Raw genomic sequence first — 24,334 nt, 5'->3', positions numbered from 1 at the left:
TTTGGTCGATTGAAGCTGATATTTTGACGCCCTGATTTGGATACCAAAAGAATACCTGTGTGGTATTGTTTTGGAATTGCATTTTCATAATTTGGTATTGGAATGGTATTGACGCATTTCGCGCCAAATCGTATTCGGAGTTGGCAGCACCATCTTAGATTTCAATGAAACTTTCTGGATGCGTGAACCTTGACTAAATAAGCCACTTTGCATATACTTAGTTTTTCCAAAATTTATCTAGACTAACCTTTGAGAAGGGCCAAACTTTTTTTGTCGATTTTTTTCACAGAAATATCATGGAAAAATGAAAACTACTCCTCCTGTTGTATCAATGACTTTACGGAAATCGTCCAAATCATTGAAAAAAAAAATACTGGAAAAAATCCATTAGAGACCTGCGTTAAAAAAATCGATTTTTAAAACTTGAAGCCGATTTAAAAAAAAAAATGCCAATTTTGATTTGGATGAAACTATGTCTCAAGATATGTAATTATGTTTACCATCAACCGTCCATACATCGCGAGATGGGCACATTAGGGAAAAAAAATTCTATCAAAAACTTTTTTCATTTTATTTTTAATTTGCCGTTTTTACACAAAACTAAACCAGAGAGCTCAAAATCATCTCAGAACCCAAGGAATCTCAATTAACGATTCAATTTTGTCTTATCAGCGCTTAAGTTCACTTTGATTAATCGAGAATTTCATATGAAAAGGGCTCATGATGCATTTCTCGCCAAATCGTATTCGGAATTGGCAGCACCCGCTAAGAGTTCAATAAATCTTTCTGGACATGTAGTCCTTGTCAAAAAAAAAATCATTCTCTTATTCTGTTGTCTACTACTGAGGCAAAATGTGATAATATGTGAGAAAAAAAAGACAAGATTTTTCATATATCATTTATTTATATATTTTCCAATGTTTTAAACCTATTTTCCTTTTTCCAATCAAGTTAAATATTTTTGGTTCATCTTCTACATTAGAATACCTTTTTGCCGCTACTTTGTCACCAGTTATAGGCAGAAAACTGTGCAATTTCTGTGTGCCAAATATTGTCTATGTGCTATTATATAGTTCATCGAATTCTTCTGACATTTCGATGTACTGTTCAGTGGATATGTACTAGAAACGTATTGTGATATTTTTATCTGTTTGTTCAACTGCCCAGTTATATAATTCTCGTGGAGTTGTTATGATGTTTCTATAATCTTTGCCATTCGCTTGAGAGTGCCACTAATGGCATCACAAGGACCTTTTCCATGAGTTGTTGCAAAAAATGACTTCCCAAATCGTTGTTGATGCGAAAAAAGATCTCAATTTCAATTTTTTTCATACTTAATTCTTTATGGATAATTTAAGCAAAGAATGCTAAGTTGCTATGGAAGTATCAGATTTTGCCTCAGTAGTAGACGATATAATCAATTATATTATTTTAAAATGATATAAGCCCTTTTCATATGGAATTCTCGATCAATCCATGTGATTAGTTGCTGATTGGACAAAATTGAATCACAAATTGAGCTTCATTGGATTCTGAGATGATTTTGAGCTTACTGGTTAAGTTTTGTGCGAAAATGGTATGTTAAAAAAAAAATCAGTTCAGAAATGAAAAACTTTTTGTACGAAATTTTATTTTTTCTTAAAAGTGCCCACCTCGCGATGTATAGATGGATAGTAGTAAAATTAATTACCTATCTTGAGGCAAAGTTTCATCCAAATCAAACATGGCAATTTTTTTAACCGACTTTAAATTTAAAAATTGTGAAAATGGAATTTTTTTTCCAGTTTTTTTTTTTTGAAAACTTGGACAATTTCCTTAAAGTCATCCATACAACACATTTTTATAGAAGTTGTCATTTTTCCATTTTTTTTTGTTTGAAGAAATTGGCTGAAAAACTTTGTCTCTTCTCAAATGTTAGTCTAGATAAATTTTGGAAAAACTGAGTATGCAAAAGGGCTTATTTAGTCAAAGTCTACACATCCAGAAAATTTCATTGAAATCTGAGAGATCGTTGCCAGCTTCGATTCGATTTGGCGCGAAATGCGTCAATTATGGGAACATTTTTTGGTATTTTATCTCTTATGTCAGGCTCAGCCATACCAATTTAAGGTATCGAGATAGTCGTTCCTGCTTGGGCAAGGCATTCGGCCAAACGGCATTTGACCAAATGACCAGGAACTCTTTAAATTGAGAGGAATGTCTTACTGTCACCATTTGTGTTTGCATTGCTGTATAATACTCTTCCGGTTGCTATTATTCAACTGTAATTTGACGTGCTTCAAGTTAATGATCATACGTGGTACGAAACCCAAAATGCAAAGTTAATTTTAAGACTTATAATGACAATATAAATATTTAAATCCTATTTGTCAGCAGCAAGGTAAAGCTGTTCCGTAACAATTATAATATATGAAGCGGTCTTCCATGATTTTTTTTTTTTAAATTAGTTCTAGAAGACTGAACAAGGCTTGAAAAATACTGATATTTAATGCCTAGAGACATGCAGAGAACTCTACGACCTCTCTTAAGTTTCACAGGAGTTTGCAGGTTTGTTAGCGAAGTTAGCCATAAGTGAAGTTGCTGGCAGATTTATAATACTAATGGAGATAGCACAGACAAACAGACATAACACTCACAATCACATTCTTCGCACATAAGGTTTCAGATAGGAATGTGCTCGCATTTGTCATGGTGGCGCCACTGATCCGTCAAGCAAGTCAGCACATTTTGAACTTATCAGTGGTACCAGTTCGTATTCAGGTCAATTTAGTAGATGGCAGCTCTTGAAATAAGGAGGCAACGCAACAAATCACCTTTCATTGTTTCTTCGGAAGACATCCCATATACTAATCTGACGATTACAGAAATAAAAGTTATTGATGGTGATGATGATGGTCCCACCGCTTACCCCTACAAAGATTTGAGCCGGAAGATTTATCTTTAAGATAATTAAGTATAACATTCAACCAGATTAGCAAACAAAAACGAACTGGTTACAGTTACAGATATAAATTCCCTCAACACTTTTAAGTTGCTTCACAGCGATTTGAATATGAAAAAGCTTCGGCGTTCACCTCTTTGTTCACTCTTTTGTTCACTCTTTTGTCCACGTCAAATATTCAAAGGTATTCCCAACAATCAAGAGCTCGTGAATTTTCAAAAAAGCATTATAATACACTAGCAACCCCGCAATCTGATCCTATTGTAATTTTCAGTAACGTCAGGAATGCGTTGAATATTCCTTTTTGAATGCAGCGTATTGGTCCTTCCACTTGTAGTGTAATAATACGCTATACGATGCACACAGATTTTGACAACAAATCATTTTAATGAGTGTAATATTGTATCCACTTTTACCATCAATCTGTTCAATACATCGTTATGAATAACATTCATTGATACTTTTTTTTGCTGCTTACATATTAAAGTGATGGGCGGTGCTAGAAAGGTGATACATTATTACGATTAAAAACAAATAAAAACCTCGCAAAACAAACCAAACAAATCCCTAAAAATAGACTGAACTTCTGTCATATGGTTCCGTATTTCTGATAAATTCAATCAATGCTTAATATTTCGTAGAACCGGCATTACTGACCAACAATGGTATAAAAAATTGTGTAACTTAGAGTCATATCATCTTCACTATAGACTAAATAATCCTGAGGTTTTCGATTAGGGACTGTTCACAAACTACGTTGAAATTTGTTTATTTGTTTTGCAAGAAATGTTTACCCTTTCTACCTTCTCAGAATCATGATCATCCCTAATATCTGTTGACCGTTCAATCTAATAATGAATACTGAGTACCGTAAAACGGGGTAACATTGATGGTTTTTTAATGTATATTCTAAATATTTTTCACAGCAATGACTGTTTTTCAAATTTTATATTTTTAAAACAAGTACTGAGGATCCAAGAGTTAATTAATTAGTAATATGATTAACGTAAATTGAAGCATTTACACAATTTTTTTAGTTTTGCGTATTTTGATTTGGGGATACTTTGATAATGCTCGATGAATGTATAAAAAAATGGGTAAAACTTAAACAATTCAATTCAAGAAATATGAAACTTTGAATGAGTATATAATCCGAAAACCTCATAAGCAATAAGAATACAACATTGAATTTGTTATGGCTATATCAAAAATACATTTCAAATGTAATGGTTTGAGTGTTTTTTCAAACAGGCGAAAAACACGAAAATTGTTCTTTAATATGTTTGTATAATATGTTGAACATACTAGATAAAAACTATATACGACATCAACGGAAATACCCTAACCTACAATATGGAACCAAAGTTTCTATTTTGGAAAAAGCGCATCGAGTAAATTCAATCATGGACCATCATGAAGATATTGTAGAGAAGAGGTGCCGGTAGGAATCAATTGTTTTCCGATATCCAGTTACCGAAGTTGTAAGTAATGTTTATATAAGCTAATAAATATATTATTATAGCTTTGTAGCTGACTCCGAGACATCAACACTAAAGGGTGATACGGTCAAAATTTGGTCAATATCAACTTGACGTATTTCTTTCAATTTTGCATTTAAAAAACCTGAACACCCCTCATTTTGAAGGTGTGTGTGTGTAGAATGTTGCTCCTATTTTGATTTTGGAATTCACTCTTCAGTTGTCAAAATGCCGTCCAAGCAAGAAGAGCAGCGTATCAAAATTTTGCTCGCGCATCGCGAAAATCCGAGCTACTCGCACGCAAAGTTGGCAAAATCGCTAAAAGTTGCCAAATCAACCGTTACAAATATAATTAAAGTGTTTGGGGAACGTTTGTCGACAGCCAGGAAGTCTGGATCGGCGGGAAATCGAAAACCGGAAGCCGCTGAGACGACAAAGAGAGTTGCCGGTAGTTTCAAGCGAAACCCTAACCTCTCTCTCCGAGATGCCGCAAATAAGCTGGGTGTATCGTCTACAACCGTGCATAGAGCCAAAAAACGAGCCGGACTATCGACTTACAAGAAGGTAGTGACTCCAAATCGCGATGATAAACAAAATACGACGGCCAAAGCGCGATCCCGGAGGCTGTACACGACGATGCTGACGAAGTTTGACTGCGTGGTAATGGACGACGAAACCTACGTCAAAGCCGACTACAAGCAGCTTCCGGGACAGGAGTTTTATACGGCAAAAGGAAGGGGAAAGGTAGCAGGTGTTTTCAAGCACATGAAACTGTCAAAGTTCGCAAAGAAATATCTGGTTTGGCAAGCCATCTGTACCTGTGGCTTGAAAAGCAGCATTTTCATAGCTTCCGGGACTGTCAACCAAGAAATTTACGTGAAAGAGTGTTTGAATAAACGTCTGCTGCCTTTCCTGAAGAAACACGGTTGTTCCGTACTGTTTTGGCCGGATTTGGCATCTTGCCATTACGGTAAAAAGGCCATGGAGTGGTACGCCGCCAACAACGTGCAGGTGGTTCCCAAGGACAACCCCCCCCCCGCCCCAGCACGCCAGAGCTCCGCCCAATTGAGAAATACTGGGCTATTGTCAAGCGGAACCTAAAGAAGACCAAAAAACTGCTAAGGGCGAGCAGCAGTTCAAGGCAAACTGGCTTTCTGCGGCGAAGAAGGTGGACAAGGTGGCTGTACAAAATCTGATGGCAGGGGTCAAGCGTAAGGCCCGGCAATTCGGATTTGGAAAAGCGGAAGCCTAACTGAATATTTTTCCTGAATTTTATACTAATTGAACTTGAAAAAGAAATTTAATTTGATTTTTTAAATAAACGATTTCACCGATTTACACGCATTTTCCCTTGACCAAATTTTGACCGTATCACCCTTTATTTCTTATCTGCTGAAAGAGTCGGTCAGTTGGCTTTCGACAATACATCCTCGCAATAGACCATATACACTCAAACATCACCCATCATACATTCCACAAGTAGTATATGGACGGCCACTAACGATAAAATTACCTAGCCTTAATCTGATTTCTTTTTTAAATAATTTCTGCCTGTTTTTACTGAAACATAAACATCTCAGAAATTGTTAGTTTGAGTTTTAATGAAGCAAAACTGATTATTTATTTATTTTTAGTTATGTTTGTTATGTCTTGGATAATTTGACTAGCATCCTGAACATAAAGAAAAATATAATGAATTAATATAGCTTAACGAATAATCAATCAATGGGTTCATGGGCATCAGAAAGATAAGATCACTCTTTAGAGGGCGTAGTTGACATTTTATGATTTCCGACGTCTAAATGGAATCAGCATCCCAACATTTACTAAATATGTGATTTTCAGCCAAATTCTAAAACATTTTTGGTTTTGTCCGACTATGGAGACTCGCCACTGTGCGACGCACAGGTCTTTCTCAATATAACTTCTGTTCTTTGAATAAGCATGTAATTTGATGTGTTGCATGACAGTTTTGTTTAATGGAAATAAATGAGCTACATCTACTTAGGCATCCGGAACATGTTCTTTGATTCGATTTTATCATCTCTATTGCAAAATGAAAAATCATATCATGATTAGATCGAGATATGAAATCAAAATAAAACTACACACGACATTGATGAAATGAGGCATCGAGTTGTAAAAATATAAACTTATAGATACTACGATGACAATAAAATGAATTAGTCGAGTAATAAAATATCGAGACTTAGCGATCAAATGTTTCGAGGAGTAGGAGGAGGAGGGTGCCGAAATAATCGAAAAAAAAAATGCTACGTCATTTAAGTATGATCCCTAACTCACCATTCATCAATGTAATTTATGACCAATCAATCTTTAACACTTTTCCCTTTTTCTTTTTCTAGTTTATGTTCGCTCGAATACGGTGATAGGGGATTCAAAACACGCGTCCGGTGCCGTTCTGGCCGAAATAGTCAAAGCGAATATTCCTGTTAAGAATGGAGTGGTCCACCTGATTCATCGTCCTCTGATGGTCGTTGATACAACCGTGTTGCAGTTTCTGGAGGTAAGCATACACAGTTCCTAGGCATGTGCTGTAGAGCCTTTTAGTTTGTTTTTGTCTAATTCACCTCATACCGTCATTGCGCAATTAGAGCAAAGAGTCAAAACCAACTCATGCATACATTCACATTCGTAGTAACTAACGAGCAAACAACAACGCTTCTAATAGTCATCTGGGCTCTCAATGCTTGCAAAGCATAGAAACAAACCGCGACCTGGTAGAATGTGTGAAATTTGTATCCACCTTCCGTTCAAACACTTGAATACGTACTACCTGTATGCTTCTGCCTACGACACCAAACATCAACCAAGCCGCTAGATAGTGGTTCGAGTATTATCATGATTGACTACAAATGTCACAATATATTTGCACAATTGCTTTAAGCATAAATTACAATTAGAAACAAATCCTGATCAGATTATTGGATATTCATTTTGTTTCCAAAGAATTTAATAAGACTTATTCAATCATTTAAAAAATATGCAACCTAAAAATACAACGGTCAACCTGTGAATCTCTAAATATTTTTTTTTTCGAATGCCACTGAAAATATAAGTTCATCCCATAATTTGATCATGGAGCGTATAACTAGCACCAAAACCATAGTAAAGTATATTCACCGTAATGCTATATGTGTGTCACACCGCTGCTTATTTCCATAGCACATCAAAGAAAGTAGGAAGTTTTAATTATCCTAACTCTTATTCCTTCCTTTCGCAAATTAGTCCACCTATTCTAGCGACTGCTAGAGTGGAGAGCTATTTGTAACACAAATAGTCGGCCTTTTCGTATTCCATCGGATGAACAAATAATGCCCCCCTTAAGCTCGAGAACCAGAGCAATGACATTCGCTCAAGAGACCCTTGTCAAATTTTGTTAACGATGCGTCCGGATGAATGGAACGCAACCAACCCAATTTCCCGTGAATCTGTGGGCAGCTTCTCATTGACACCCACGCACATTGTGTGAGCCAGTGTTTCCCAAACTGTAGGTCATGATCCAAATAAGAAATTGAAGAAAAAATAATGTAGAGTAGAGAGCGATGCGAAAGGCGAATGTTTACTAGATTTGCCAAAGGTTTCCAAATTAATATTATGCTCTAAACAGCATCATTTTTGGATTAAAATGCAATCAGAATTTTAAATATAAAGCCTGTCTCTGCAGGACATTCCAATAAATTTTCGTATAACTGAAAATGTTTGCAACTGTTGATGCACGTTTGTCCAATGGATGTTGCTTACTCTTATATACTGATTTTGAATTGCTAACAAAGGATTAAATATCGTCTATTGTTCAAGAGAAATTGAAAAGTACCTAAGAAGTACGGCTACAACATGAATGTTCAATTCAACTTCCTTTGTCCAAGGGAGAGTCAAAGGAAAAATCACAATTGATGTGCAAACTATGTTAGGAAAAAATCTCTTCCGGAGGATAAGGTGCTTTTCGTAGTGAACTTCTTGACTATAGTCTTAAGATTTATTTTATGTACAGGAATATCTCGATATAAAGTAACTGTCACTTTTGGCTTCCATGATCGATATCTCTAAATTGACAATTAAATCATATAAATCACTTTTACCAATAGTTGGGGGATTGTTTCATCTGTCCGATGTTATTATTCTTTTGCTTGATTGAATGATCGATTGCAAGAAATCGGCGATGGAAGTCAAAAATGACAGTTACGTTATATCGAGGTATACCTATTGCATTGTATAATGGACAAAAAAACTCGGCTCTGTAAAGTTCATTCGGTTGAGCCTGATCAAATAAAGTGGAAGTGCGTATGTGAGTGTGAGTTGAGAACAGGTTTAATATTACAAAAAGGATGAAAAAAAATATAAAATGAAACTTTGAAGAACAATAGTTTGTTTTTCATTGTTAACTTAATCAAAGCCAGATAGGTTGATAAACCCTGTTGTGTATGCGATTTCCGGTTCCATGTTATACATTCGAGCAGATGAAAGCCATTTCAGTTGATGCAGGTTGTAGAGAACAACCATATGGCTCTACACCAGTAGCTTGTACTAACGAGGTATTAAGGGTTTGGAAAATTGTCCTGTTCGCAAAGTCACACAAATGGAATGGGATGTAAAAGTGTTAAGCTCTTACAGTTGTTATGTGTTTGGCTTATAAATAAATATTTGTTTCCAATCATGAACCATCACAAAGCAGTTAATAAATGTTTTTGTTATAACACTGCATCAATCAGTTAGAAACAAATATTTAGCAGATTATTTATTTTAATTAAGCACCTCACCCAAACCTAAGTCACAATAATCGTCTCACTGAATGATGCTGCATAAAATTAAACGGAGTAAAGCTCAATAAATCATCTCACTGGTTCTTCAACATCAAAATATAACTCATAATTAAATGAAGAGCTTTGAGTGGGTTGGTTTATTTCCTTTAAATTCCGTTATAATTGCTTATCATTTGACATATACGCGTATTTCATCTACTACTTGCAGACTTCATCAGTGCCAAGTACTCAACACGCGTATTTGTCAAAAGATAGGCAATTATAACGAAATTTAAAGGAAATAAACCAACCCACTCAAAGCTCTTTATAAAGGGATTCCGTTAAGAGGTACGATAAATTTAAAGAATTAAATGATTCATAATTAAACCTTATACATAGGAAAGAACTGAAAATTTCCCAACAAAATTTATGACTTTATGATCTAGTTATAAGATCAGGGTTAAAGAGTCATTAACAACACACTTAGAAATAATTAATTTTACACGTAATGGAATCCATCTTTGACATAAAAGGTGAGACGTAAACAAACATTTCATGTAATATTAAGTGCTCCGAGACTGAAAAGTTCGTTGCTCGACGAAAAGTACGTTTGACATAGTTGAATTTCGCGTCTGTTATGACTTAATTTTATGTCAAAATTGACGCTAGTATATGTCAGTCTCAAAGCACCTAAATGTACATGATTTTTTCTAAGTGTGAAGCGTTGTAAAGTTGAAAAATTAACCTTATAAAATATTAAAGAAAGCTTCCAATTGAAACAAATTCAAATCCAGGGAACAAACATGAGTTCTCGGACTTAAAACAGTATTTTGCTTAAAGAAAACCAGGCAGTGATAATTTTTCAAGATCTTAAGACTTACATAATTTCCAAGGATTTGGGCAGGCTTGATGGAGCCTCGTTCGCGAGTTTGAAATGAGCCGAGCGTAGCATTTTTCTGAGGAGTAGAATACCTACTCCCAAATCATTCCACTGAGCTTCAGAGCTTGTGAGCAAAGGGGGATAAAATGAGAGTGAGGTTTGCTGCCATTCATGTTCATGTTTTCTATCACACGCTCTTACTCTCACTATGGGTGAACTCTGAGCTTCTTGCGTCGAACAAAAAATTCATCCGGAGTCTCGAAAAGCGCACCTCACGACCGAGATGGGAAATGACAGGTGGGCAGGAACTCACGGTCTCCCAGTGTTGGTGAGTTCTTTGCCGTTAATTTTGACGAAAAGTTCACTATTTTGCTATACAGATATTCAAAACAAAAATTTTTATCTGCGGATTTGGACAGTTTTTGACCTGTTTCATACGACCAGAAGATGTATGCTGGTCACAAATGCCGTGCCAAACTGATTTCCTACGCAATTAATCAATATTTGATGTGAATTTCTTATAGCAAAACTTGCCAGAACAAAATGGGCGGTTCATTTTAGAAAAAAAACTACCACTTCTTCCGACTGTGTCACCTTTCTTACTCGCCTAGCCTCACGACAAATCATCCTCTCGCTGAAGTTCACTATCCCTCTCTCTCGAGGAGTGTTTGTTTAGGGTAGGATGGTGCAAAACGCACCGTTTAAGCAAAATCGTCAATGGCTGGTGAATGGAAGCTAAAATCAAGAAGAAAGTAATGGCGTTTGGTTCATTACCATGTTTTCTACAAAGATCAAGTGATTTAGAACTACAAAACGATGATTTTCCATGACCAAGGTTGCAAAGACTCATTTCAGCTAAAATAATGTTTTTCGGAATAATAAAACCAAAAGATGGTATGATGGCATGTTTTACTTGTAACTTACAAGAAGAGGTTACAAAGTATGCGTTGGAAACATAAAACCTGTAAATTTTGCTTTCTATGAGTTACAATCAGCGATTTGCTGATCGCTGAGTGAGTGAGTGAGTAAGTGAGTGAGTTTGTGAAAAATCGCTGATTGTGACTCTCATGAAGTGAAATAAACAGGTTTAATATGTCAAACACATTCTTTGCAACCTCTTCTTGTATCCTACCAATTCAAAATTTGATCATAGCATCTAGTTATTTTATAATTTAGAAAAACATTGTTTTAGCTGTAATGAGTCTTTGCAACCTTGTCCATGAGTTTAAGGTATTTTTTAAATTGCTTCCAAAATGATAGCGGGGCAAAACGCCTGATTCATGATGCAATATGCACCACAACATTGGGACAAGACGCACGACAACAATGGCCAAAACGCACCACAACATTGGGGTAAAATGCACCCCATGGTAAACAAACCATAACCCCTGCAAGTAGATAATGAAAAGGGATGCGGTATTTCAAATGATTATTTCTTTATGTTACATCAGAAATAAGGTCTCAAAATCTCAATAGAATGTTAAACTGTGATTCATCAAGTAAAATATCTAAAAAATATACGAAACGTAAATTTTTTAATTTTTTTTTTTGTGATACATGATGATAAAAGCTTAATTTACAGTCGATGATTTTAACAACTGTGTCCTGTTTTGCACAAAATGTAATTTTTTTAAGGTAGGTCAATACATGATTTTATGATCAAGAATTATTTGTTAAACCTCCAGTTGAAAACAATCACAAACCGTTACCCGGAAAATGCATCTGAGGAAAAGTTATCGCTGTTTTTCTATAAGTGGGCATTTTACCCCAGGAGTGCATTATGGGCTGTTCTCCCTTACTTCTTCCATATTCCTGCCGCCACTCACTCGAGTTGAGGGCTTACACTCATAAAATAAATCACATAACCAGTGGTAAATATCCATGTGAATTTCACATAACTGTGAGTTTGAGGAGTTTCAGCAAGTCTGGATTTGGAAAAAACGCACCAGTAGTGGAGGTACGTTAGTGTAATGTGTACTGCCTCCACTATTAGTTACCCTAGTCCTAAAAATAATTTTTAATATTATGAAATTCAATTTAAAAAAAATCCAAGCTTTCGTAAAAGAATCAAAAGAATCTTATGGAGACTCCATAAGCAAAAAATTAATTTTGATATCATAGCAAAGTCATGTCAAAGTCATGTCAAAAATATCGTGTAATAATACTTGCCAAAAAGGACAAAATTGTCATTAATACAGTGCATAGTGGTCCAGAATGCAGATTTAGGTGGAATGATATGTTTTGAGCCTGAAATTGAAACTTTAGACTAAACTTTTCTCCTACAAAGTTGTTCCTTATAATTGAGCCCTTATAATTGAACCCTCATTCATTATTATAATTCTAGGGTGGTTCTAACTATCATTAAAATCAAAAATCTAAAAAAAAAATAGGGTATACATTTTTCGGCAAAGTTATTTTCAAACAACTTTGTATGAAACACTTTTTTGTATCTCTTATGTTGACTGATTTAAAGCTATTTTCTTGAATTGAGTTAGGGTGTCTCTAAAAAAACAGTTGTTTTGCTCTAGTTTTCTTATTTAAAATTTCTCAGCAAAGGTATGTTCAAATAACTTTTAGGTCTTTAAAAAATATGAATGAATTCAAATTGATTTAATACGATTTTAAAAATAACAAACCTCTATTTTTTCATATTATTGAGAATAATATACGCCCTTTTAAATGTCGTAAAATTTTGTTTGTTTACCACAACCAGATATATTAACAATTGAACAAGGCAAATCTGCATTCTGGACCACTGTGCAGTGCCGGAACTGACATTACGCTGCTTTTACTGCTATTTTTTATTTTTGTGGCCATAAAAATTACATGAGATTACGACATGATTGAAGGGCATCCTCTTGGATGTAATATTAAAATTTATGTGTTGCTGTGTAGGAACCTAACACTTCTAACGTACCACAACAAAAGGAGCGCTTACCCTCAATAAATTTAGTAAATATTGAAACTTAGAGAATTTTCGAAGATCAGAGATTTGTGAAACATTTAATTTTACTTAGATTTAAAACACAATCTTCAATTTGGAGACAATCTCAAATTCAGTGAAAACAATCTCTGGGAATTCAGTGTACACTTGGCTGTCGACAGAAGCAGGCCACTTTCGATGTGTGTCACGCAATCGTCTATTTACTCGGCAGCAACCGAGTGTGTGGTCTTCTTCATTGTTCTTCATTAGCAGTTCTTTCAGCCGATGCGTCGTCGACTTTGGAAAGCAACCTTTTCCTGATGAGTGTGTGAATGCTGACCACGTTTTCCGTCCATTGCTGCCAAGGAAGTGCTCTGCCCTCTGTTGGTGATACTGCCATACAGTGAAACCACTGGAAGCGGCTCCCATTCTGATGGAGGAGGCTTATTGGATAGCGGAAGATAAAGTGTTTATTGTGTTGTATCTTTTGACTATAGTTTTAAGATGTATTGTATAGTGAACAAGAATCCTTGGCTCTGTAAAGCTCCTGATTCCTCACTCACCAGTTGTGGCACGAGTAAGGGAGAACAGCCCATAATGCACCCCTGGGGTAAAATGCCCACTTTTAGAAAAACAGCGATAGCTTTTCCTCAGATGCATTTTCTGGATAACGGTTTGTGATTGTTTTCAACTGGAGGTTTCACAAATAATTCTTGATCATAAAATCATGTATTGACCTACTGATTCCTTAAAAAAATTGCATTTTGTGCAAAACAGGACACAGTTGTTAAAATCATCGAGTGTAAATTAAGCTTTTAACATCATATATCACAAAAAAAAATTAAAAAATTTACGTTTCGTATAATTTTTAGATATTTTACTTGATGAATCACAGTTTAACATTCTATTGAGATTTTGAGACCTTTTTTCTGATGTAACATAAAGAAATAATCATTTGAAATACCGCATCCCTTTGCATTACCTACTTGCAGGGGTTATGGTTTGTTTACCATGGGGTGCATTTTACCCCAATGTTGTGGTGCGTTTTGTCCATTGTTGTCGTGCGTCTTGTCCCAATGTTGTGGTGCATATTGCATCATGAATCAGGCGTTTTGCCCCGCTATCATTTTGGAAGCAATTTAAAAAATACCTTGAAAGTCATGGAAAATCATCCTTTTGTAGTTCTAAATCACTCGATCTTTGTAGAAAACATGGTAATGAACCAAACGACATTACTTTCTTCTTGATTTTAGCTTCCATTCGCCAGCCATTGACGATTTTGCTTAAAGGGCGCGTTTTGCACCATCCTACCCTACTCATTTATAACTTTTTTTCCTTAACATTTGATGCTTTTCACAACGTCCGTAGTGAAGACACACAAAAATAAACTGACAAGCGGAAAAATCTCGTCACATTTATGAACTGTTTTCCGCCAACGACAGAACATTTTCGCACAAAGAAGCAGACCATGTTGCTGATTTTTGGCCAATTATTGCATTTATTTGATGTTTATTGCGTGGAATTAAAAGAAATGAATGAATACTAATCACTCATCGCTGTTAAAATTATCCATAAATAAGGGAGTTGATAATACACTGTCACACGTAAGCTTGCAGCTACATTTAAAAAGTGGGCTGCGACATTTTTTCCTAGTCTCTATCTCCCCCGTTCGCTTGTTTTGCGGATATACAAGTCCGCCTGCGTGCTGGCTGTTTTGTTGCAAATTTATGTCCTCTTAACCAAGGTTGCCACCCGATAACCGCCGAAAACGTTAGCGTTAACGTCTGCAACACAAATTCACCATTGCAAACGTGAACACTGCCGTCATTGACAATTATCGATTAACAACCCTGTTCGTAATCATATATCAAGTTTAAAAGAAGTACTCTTGATAAAACCTTGAAAATTAACATGGAGCTCCCTACAGCGGTCTCTTGAAATTCATATCATAGCTGACGTCAATCTATCCAGCGGGACAAACTTAACGAATTTCAAAGTTGATACGTGTTCTGGAATGTACCAATAGCGTACCATAGCGTACCTTCAAGGATTTTGAACGTACCTCAAAGCTTCCCGGAAAACCCGTGTCTCGCTTAATAGACATACGATTTTAGCAATGACCGAGTCGATCGACCAGATTTCTAAGGAAATGTGACGTACCAAATGCGTACTTTACGAATCTATAATTCATTTTTAACGTACCTTTTATTTTCACTTAAATGCTTACACTAAACTTTTTAAATCGATTTATATATAAATTCTAGCACGGAATTGGATGTCTCGAAAAATTTAGGCCAGATTTCATATAAAACATTATACTTAAGTGCATTATAGCCAATTTGAGGACCAAAACCAGTTTTTTTGTTTGCATTCTTTGAAAATATACTAATGGCCACGGACACGGCCCAAGTAACCAACAAGCCCGTTAATCGCCCTTTTTGCTATATGAGGCTGCTAAACGATTGATATAAAGTTCGGAAACCCTATATTTACCTTATATTGCAAAAAGGGCGATTATCGGGTAGTTAGCGGGCTTGGTGGTTACTTGGGAGGTACGTTCAAAATCCTTGAAGGTACACTATGGTACGCTATTGGTACATTCCAAAACACGTATCAACTTTGAAATTCGTTAAGTTTGTCCCGCTGGATAGATTGACGTTCATACCTGCGCTAAAATTTTAATCAGAATGTTCATGAAACACCCCAAATCTCTTGAAAATGAAAGCCTTCCCTAAGTACTCCTTTTGGTTTTTGCTCAGGATTCCATATTTTTTTGAATTTCTGCTCTTAGAATTTCCTTGAAACTATCATCGGAATTTCTTTAGAATGCCTCTCAGAATTTTCTAGTTCATAGCTCTTCAGCCCCAAATTTTCGAAATTGTCCTTTAATTCTTCTCAGAGTTCTCTAGGAATGCTACCTAAGATTTATATTTTCTGTAAGAACTTCTAAAAGTTTCTATTGAGACCTTCACAAAGTATTTTTTTTTCTAAATTCCACTAAAACAGATTTGAGATTCTCTCTGCTATTAGCTAGAAATTTACTTTTTAAGAATTAACTGCAGAATACTTTAAAATACACGAACTTCGGCAAAACATTCTCTTTGAATTTAAAATTATTCTTTCGAGAATCCACCGAAGTTTACTGCCGTGTTTTTACTCAAAAATCGCTTGAGTTCTTCTTAGTATTCCCAAATATCTTGGTATGCTATAGAATGTCAGGCTTGAAACAGACTTTTCCTCAGTATTTTTTTTTTAATTTACTTGGAGGTTTTCATTAGCAATCGCATAGAATATCCTCAAAGTTCCTCGGAATGCGGTGCTCTAATTCGATTCCATCAGTCATCGTTGGAAAAGTTCGCGATATTTCACGAAGGAAAAAGTTTTTACCCGTAACGTAACAAAATGAGGTTTGGACCACGTATGGTCGTAAGTATCTCTTTTTTTTGTCCTAAGTGCACCTATTTTGAATGATGAGAAGGCGCGTATTTGGAGAGGATCGCAGAACTCTTTAAATGATATGGAACATCACAATTGAATTAAACTTCTTGTGAGAAGAGCAAGTATGAATTATAACTGTATCGAAAACGAATACCTCATTACTTTTCCATAGTAATGAGGTACTTCGACATGCACTAAATAAAAACCACGGACATATCACAAAGGATCAATGTGTTGGTCGCAGTGATACCCAAACAAAAGGGGGAGACAAAATGGAAAAGCTCGTAAGAATGCTGGTATCGCCTATGTCATAAAGGTGATTCAAGAAGGTCGAAAATCAACGAAATCAAAAACGAAATTTTAAAATAATATTGGCAACACTAAATGTAAGAGCTTGTCGCCAAAAACAATCGGGTACTTTGCTGATTTTTGCCTCCCTCTGGCTACGCCTATGGCTTTTGACATCCGGCACCTATCTGAGATTATCGAATATGATCTTAAACATTCATATCAACTACCGTATAAGATCGCTCTACCAAGAGATGGTTGACATCCAACCAACTAAATCGGAAATCATGTCCCTGTAATCATGCAGTTAGATGAATGTTCCAACCTTAACCAGAACACACATTTATAGGTAAATAACCATTTACAATTCACAACATCTCAAGGCGAATGATTCATATCCGATTAGGTAGTGCTGCGTGACTCCAGCATCCACACATCTAATCGTATCAAACGGAATGGTACACATTTTCTTCGCTTGCTTCCTAAGCTGACTTCGCTCCATCGGGGGACCACTCGATGCTAAAATCCATTTATTTGGGCATGACATCCTCCACACGTTCGCAATTGAACTCATTTCAATCAGCACCTTTTTCCTGCTCATGAGAAACCGAACAACACTGTGGAGTCCCTCGCCTTAAATAATGCAGTGGCTTCGTTATCTGCTTCGAAAGATCGAAACCAACACAAAACGGCAACCGAGACATGATTCCTTCGTATCGTCATAAAGTTTAGTGGTAAAACACAAATATTTATGAGGTTTGCTGTCACGAAAAGACACAAGCTCACACAAGGATGAAGCGAGTAAGACTACTATGGTCGCTGCCTTATCGCTATCTAGGACGTAGCACTACTTCGGCATAGGGACCCATTTTCGGCATATTTACTCGTCAAAAACGATGAAGCACGCAGATACAGCCAACACTCATGCAACCAATTACTTACTCATGAGTTAAATTACGAATGCATTATTGACCAAAGCTGTGTGCTGAAGTGATGTGAGGTATGCCGAAATGGTGCCGCACCCTATGTGCAATTTAAAAATAGAATGCTTCCCTTCACCTAAAAAAACTCCAATGAAAAGCAGGACATGATTTGATATTCTCATTCTCCTTCCCAACCCGTGTCATTGCAGTATTTCTGAAGAACTGTTGTTGTCGCTTGATGATCGGATCCACCCGAGAAGATGGATGTTGAGCTTTTACAGTAACCCCTCCATATATGCGGTGGATGATACCGTCCACCCACCGCTGTTTCTGGACTGTCCTTCAACCAATTACGAAAATTCAAATTTGAGAGAACCAAAAGCGTAAACGAGAGCGCATTTGGGGATTTTGGAAATTGCTTCCATATTATCGGAATTAAATGGCAATTTTCGAAAACATTTCATGATGATGGACACGTTTCACTTTGGCCTCTAGAGTCAGAGAAGTGGAAAATGAGGAATCCTATCCGGAAAAAAAAACAACAGAACAAAAATCAATTTCTGTTATCTCACCTCACCTCATACGTCTGTCTGTTGACTTTCTTCTACTGATGGAAAACCTTTGATCCTTCTCCACCGTCATACCGATGAGGGTAGAATCATAGTCCGATGGATCGTCCTCGAATTCGGAGCACAGGAAAAAAATCCACACAAAACCGATAAAGGAGCCAAACGAGGCGATCGGCGGAAGCAATAATTTTATTTACTCACCGGAAGCTCGTTCTTGGATCTTTCTATCGAGCTCCTTTATTGGTTTGACCAGACAGTTAGTCAATGGTGTGGTTGCCGTAGGCTTTTTGCAGTTCATAGGGTCCCTGCGATAAAATGCAATTCTGCTACAAAACAGTATTTTGATGATTTTAATGGATGCTGTGCTACTTTCGACATTTGACATCAATGTGCCAATGCAGTATAAGAAATGTGTAACTTATCACACGATTTATCCCAAAGGTGTATTCTACCCCGTGTTCCTCTATTAAAGATGATGAAGAAGACCAGTGATGATGTTGGCCTTGCTTCTTTGTTCGACAGAATGGGATACCATTATGTTGAGGCCGGATTCGAGATACCATGCAAGGATGAGTTCCATATAATCCTTGATGAGTGAATGAAAAGAAAGGAAGTTTATCTTACTACAAAGAATCGTCAGCAAAATTGAAATAAATCTGAACATGAAAATGCGAGATTTTCCGATAATTCAAGTTATTAAATACAAAAGACATTCTGCTCACGACAGTTGTTTATGGATTGTGCAACATGGCATGCAATTAAAGGTAATTTAATAACCCTTTAACTTGGTGGCGTCGAGTGAGATATCTTACCCCGTGCGGATTAGTTTAATTGCACCCCTTCTCACATTACATATATATTTTACTAGCCACCATAAAAATTCAATAAAATGATACTTACTCATTTTAATTTCAATCCCTCCATTAATCCACCTACCGGTGGCGTTTGACATTCTCGTATGTACACAAATGTTACAGCTTATGCGGGTACATTTTTTCAGGAACAATCCTTAATTGTTCAGGCGAAATTAATCAATATTGAAGTAGGCGCCGTAGTGGTGGTACGCGTCATTGCCTATCACCCCAAAGGGCCTGGGTTCAATTCCAGTCGGCACCGTCGGGATTTTCTGAGGCATAACATCTCTGATCACGCGAAGGGAAGTAAAGCCATTGGTCTCCGGTTTATGGGTTGATGGGTCATTAGATAGGGTCCAGGTGTGGGAGCTACCCTCTGGCGTTGGGAGCATTTGTTCTCAGTATGGAAAACATAATCGACGGAAAACAATGACTAAAATTTACCCATAAGTGTTGATCGAATTATGTCACGCTCTAAGGCGAGAGGGAGTAGCTGTAAGATTCTGTGACAAAAAATCACAGCAAAAAAATAATTTTGATATCACGTCAAAGTGGATGCACTACAATCATGTCGAAAATATGGTGTAATATTACTTGCTAAAAAGGACAAAATTATCATTAATACAATGCATGAACTGACATTAGGCTGCTTTTATTGCATTTGTTTATTTATGTGGTCATAAAAATTACATGAAATTTTCGACATGATTGTAGTGCATCCACTTTGACGTGATATCAAAATTATTTTTTTGCTGTGATGCATTAGATAAAGGAGAAACTTGTGAAGTGATAGCTTAAATTTGTCCTCTATTACCTTTGTTACTAGCGTAACATAGGTATTAGAATCGATTTTCACACGTCCTGCCATCTGGGCCCGATAGCCATCCACACAAGCTATCTCACCTGTATAAAACATTCTCAATCGATAGAACTCGGCGCGATCTGGCTCGACAGTTTAATTACGACATCGTAGAATCAAATTGAATATGAAAAATCGACCCAGCAAGGTGAAATTTGATGATGTCTGTATGTGCGTCTGTGGACGCGTTTCATCTAGGCAAGCTTTTTTCGAGATGGCTCATGCGATCAATATGGTTGATATCTCGTTTGAAAGGCCCCATTGCGCCATTGATCGCTATTGAATTTTTTCTCGATCTGACTTCCGGTTTCGGAGATATATAGGCCAGAATGATTTTAGTGAACGATTTTTTAAAAATCAACGGTAAACTTTATCAACATGATTAATATTAACAGTAGAAAGATCTTATCCATATCTACTTGGGGAAAAAATTTCATACCGATCTGACTTCCGGTTCCGGAGATTTACAGGATTTAATGATTTTAGTTAACGATTTTTTACAAATCAATGGTACATCCCATCAACGTGAAATTTGCAGCAGTGGAAAGACCCTCATCCATATCTACCTGCAGAAAAAATTTCATACCGATCTGACGTTTGGTGTTCGAGATTCCGCCTTATTACCTTTGTTACTAGCGTAACATAGGTATTAGAATCGATTTTCACACGTCCTGCCGTCTGCGCCCGATAGCCATCCACACAAGCTATCTCACCTGTATAAAACATTCCCAATCTATAAAGCCCAATCGATTCCTAATTTAATCTAGGCAAGATTTTTTCGAGATGGCTTATTCGATCAATATGGTTGACCACCCTTTTCAGAAGAGGGCTTTATGTTTAGTTTGGGCGTTATGATCAGAAGAAGAAATCGGACGCAAAATCGTGGAATGTAGGGGAGAATAGCCCATAATGCACTCCTGGGTTAAAATGGCCCCGTGCAGTTTTTCGTTGCTTATCCATTACTAATTCTGGAAATATCATGTGCCAGAATGTTAGTTCAAGCACTGAACTAGCAATGTTGATAATTCACGAATTGACAATCGGAAAACTATGAAAAACAGCGCAGGGCCATTTCACGCCAGGGGTGCGTTTTGAACCATCCTACCCTACCCTACCTTTTCGATGCTGAATCGTCTTTCTCTATCTATCACACATGTCTGAATCGACGGTGTATTTTCCCACTAATGTGTTTCCCTCTTGCTCGCACTCGATAGATTTAAATTGTACAGTAGTGTCCACCGATTACACGTCGAGAAGCTCTATAAGACCAGTCAGATGTTGTCTCTTTAAATTTGTGCACGACCGATGAGATCAACCTAAATAAAACCTCAATAATCTGCTGGAAAATAAGGAAAATTTACGAAAATTTTACACAGTCTAGTAGTAGTCAGCGTTGCCAGATTGTTTTAAATCTTATCGGTATCAAAGGTATTAAAAAATCGGTATTTTTCGGTATTTGCTATGTATTTAATTTTATATTTTTGCCGTTTTTTAAAGGGAAAATTTTTAACGATGGTGACGACTGGAATTTAAGGGGAATTGCTAAAATATTATTAAATGAAACCAAAATATGGAAAATCAGCCACAACAACGACTACACTATTGACAATAACTACAAACAATATTTTCCCTTGAAAAAAGTCACAATCTATGGCCGAAATTTCGGGCAGATTACATCGTAGTCGTTGCAGTGAGAAAGCCGTTAATCAAAGCAAAATTGTAGCTATAATCTATGTAACTATGATCGGAAAATTCCGGGAAATGCTTGAATAAGCTTCTGAATGGAGCTGAACAAACGTCCAGAGAAAGACGAAAGAAGCTTTCCTGGATGAAGTTCGAGAAAAGCTGGAAAAACCTCCGGGAAACTTCCAAGACACAAACTGAGAAACTTGAGAAAATTTAAATAAACTATCGGGAAAAAATAGGATTTCACATCCAAAGGAAGCCAGAAAAGATTCGGAAACCGGAAGTAAATTTCCAGAAGTAGCCATTTCCAGGGAAAGCCAGAAGAAGCTCGGAAAAACCTTCCAATAGATGTGGAACAAAAAAAAAACCTTTGGCTTATGGCCAAACTTCCAGAAGAAGACGGAAGAAATTTCTGGGAGAATTAATTGAAGTTCCTTGAGAAGACGAAATAAACTTCCTGGAGACGCTGGTAGAAACTTCCTTAGGTAGATTGGAAGAAACATCTGAAGAAAGTCGGACACCAGAGCGCTTACGGAACAGTCGAAAGAAAAAAGGACAAAATTCCGGAAGTAAGAGATTTTTGGGGGATGTCCTAATGATTCAGAAAATTTTCCTGATATTCAAAAAAACATCCCTGAAGACTCCGCATTTTACCTGAAGTTTTAGGAACATTCCTAAAATGCACTTAGGAATATTCCATAATTCTTCGAAATTCCTTAAAAGTTCTTGTAAGCTAAAGGTTGTTTAGGAGTTCTCTGGTCATTCTTGAAGCGCTCTGAACTTCTCTGATCATATTAAGACTACCGGAATATCTCTAATCATCTTAGAAGGCCTCTGTACTTTCTTGAAGATTACGAAATCTCTTAACTGCTCGCACAATTTTCTTGAATTTATTGTAACATCAGCATTGAAGTTCTTTGATCGTCCCAATTTTTTTTTTATTTTTAAAAGTTATCGACACTGCCATTAAAAAGCATAGAACTTCCCATAAAATGTTCTCACAATGATCTAATGTTCATGCAACTTCCCTTACGTTTCCTAAATTGGCATGGACATTGCTGAAGTTTTTGGAAACTGCCTGAGTTTCTCGGAACTCCTTTGTAGTTTCAGCAATTTCATTGAAATTAATGGATCTGTCCTGATGTTCTCTGAGCTTCACTAAAGTTCCTTCTTCTTTTTCTTCTTCTTCGCATTTCAAGCTTATTGCATATCACATATTAGCTTATTGCGTGCTCTCAACTTAGTGTTCTAGATGCACTTCCACATTCCAATTAATATTGAGAGCTTTCGATGCTTGTTCCATTTTTGCATTGGTATAATTGTTTGGCAAGTCCAATCATACTTCTATGCCCAGGAAAGTCGAGAAATTTTCCAACCCGAAAAATTCCTAGACCGAACCAGGAATTGAACCCAGCCACCTCCAGCATGGTCTTGCTTTGTAGCTGCGCCTTTACCGACTAAGCTTAGGGAGGCCAGTCACTAAAGTTCCTGAAAACCATTAAATTTCCCTGAAGTTCTTTGGACTTGTGAAGTTTCCAAAATATTTATGATGTCCGGGTTTTCGAATTTTAACAAAAGTTAATGAAACTATCTTTAATTTATCGAAACTTACACAAAAGTCTGGACTTCTTAAATGTGCCTGCCGCTAGTGTGGATCCGCAATAAAAATCTGATAGCATCCTTGAAGCTTCGGGAAAGTTAAAAAACTGGCGGGAGAAGATGAAAGAATCATTCGAGCGGAGGCTGAAGAAGCTTCCAAGGTAAGGTGGAAGAAAATTCCAGGGAAAGTTAGATGAAACTTCAGGAAGTTTAAAAATGAATAAAAACTTTTGGAAGTTAAGTAATTTTTAAAATATATTTCTAGATTCCCTAGGAATTACCGGAAAGAGCCATCGACTATTTCTCGATTGATGGGTAGCCAAACATTAATCGAAAGAGGATCAAGCATAAGGCACCCTTAGAGATGGTTGTTTAGAAATTTGAAGGCTAAAAAAATATGAGGTATTCAAAAAGATACAAGTCTCTTTTGTGATTTCTCTGCTTCAAGTGCGGGTAGGCAATAATAATTTTGATTATTTAAAAAAAACTGTATAAATCGGTATACAATCTTTAAAATCGGTATTCTGAGGAGCCTTATCTGTATATCGGTATCTAGTTTGGAAATCGGTGTAAATACCGATAAATCGGTATATCTGGCAACGCTGGTAGTAGTACCAATAGACCGAGAAAATCTAATCTTTAGTGTTATCATTTTCTGGTATTCTGGAAAAAAAAACTTTTTGTGATTTATTTCCTGGGGGGTAACTGGCGCTTTAAAACTTGGTCTATACATCACACTCATTTTTAAAAATCGCTATTGGAACTGCTACATCGTGAAACAAAATTGGAAACTCTGACCGATCAGTCCCGTTAGCGTAGCTGTTGGAGATGCCGCAGGCTATGGTGCAACATGTTTTTGAATTTTATTCTGTATTCTTCCGGAACATTTGAAAAGGGCCTATCCTCGGCCTCTCTCGTTGATTTACCACGGCAACATAAACGAATTTCTCGCTAAGCTCACAGGACAGTTCAACATAAGATGATGTTAGCTGTATAGTCGCTATATTCAAAGCCTGGCGGAGAGAATCTCGGGAACCAATTGAGCTGTCAAATAGTCGTTTGACCAATTAAGCTGTCAATTCACGACCAACAACAGAAAAAGGCACATCAGCTATTACGAACAAAACTTCCGG

At 36.6% G+C, this 24,334-nt stretch overlaps 1 protein-coding gene across 4 annotated transcripts in view; it reads left to right on the top strand.

Annotated features, from left to right (window-relative positions):
* Fas1 (fasciclin 1) overlaps window positions 1-24,334 on the top strand; it is a 564,588-nt gene that overhangs the window by 446,724 nt on the left and 93,530 nt on the right. For all 4 annotated transcript variants that reach the window (XM_065230988.1, XM_065230990.1, XM_065230989.1 and 1 more), the window contains exon 7: window positions 6,786-6,946. In XM_065230988.1, the coding sequence (XP_065087060.1) occupies window positions 6,786-6,946 (161 nt within the window). The remainder of the gene's footprint in view (window positions 1-6,785; window positions 6,947-24,334) is intronic.

Source organism: Ochlerotatus camptorhynchus, unplaced genomic scaffold, assembly GCF_037179485.1.
Source record: "Ochlerotatus camptorhynchus isolate MF236.1 unplaced genomic scaffold, CSIRO-AGI_Acam_v1.1 ptg000336l, whole genome shotgun sequence".
In the NCBI taxonomy this organism is placed as follows: domain Eukaryota; kingdom Metazoa; phylum Arthropoda; class Insecta; order Diptera; family Culicidae; genus Ochlerotatus; species Ochlerotatus camptorhynchus.
The sequence above is the reverse complement of the archived record's forward strand: the minus strand, read 5'-3'. Positions and strand labels throughout refer to the sequence as shown.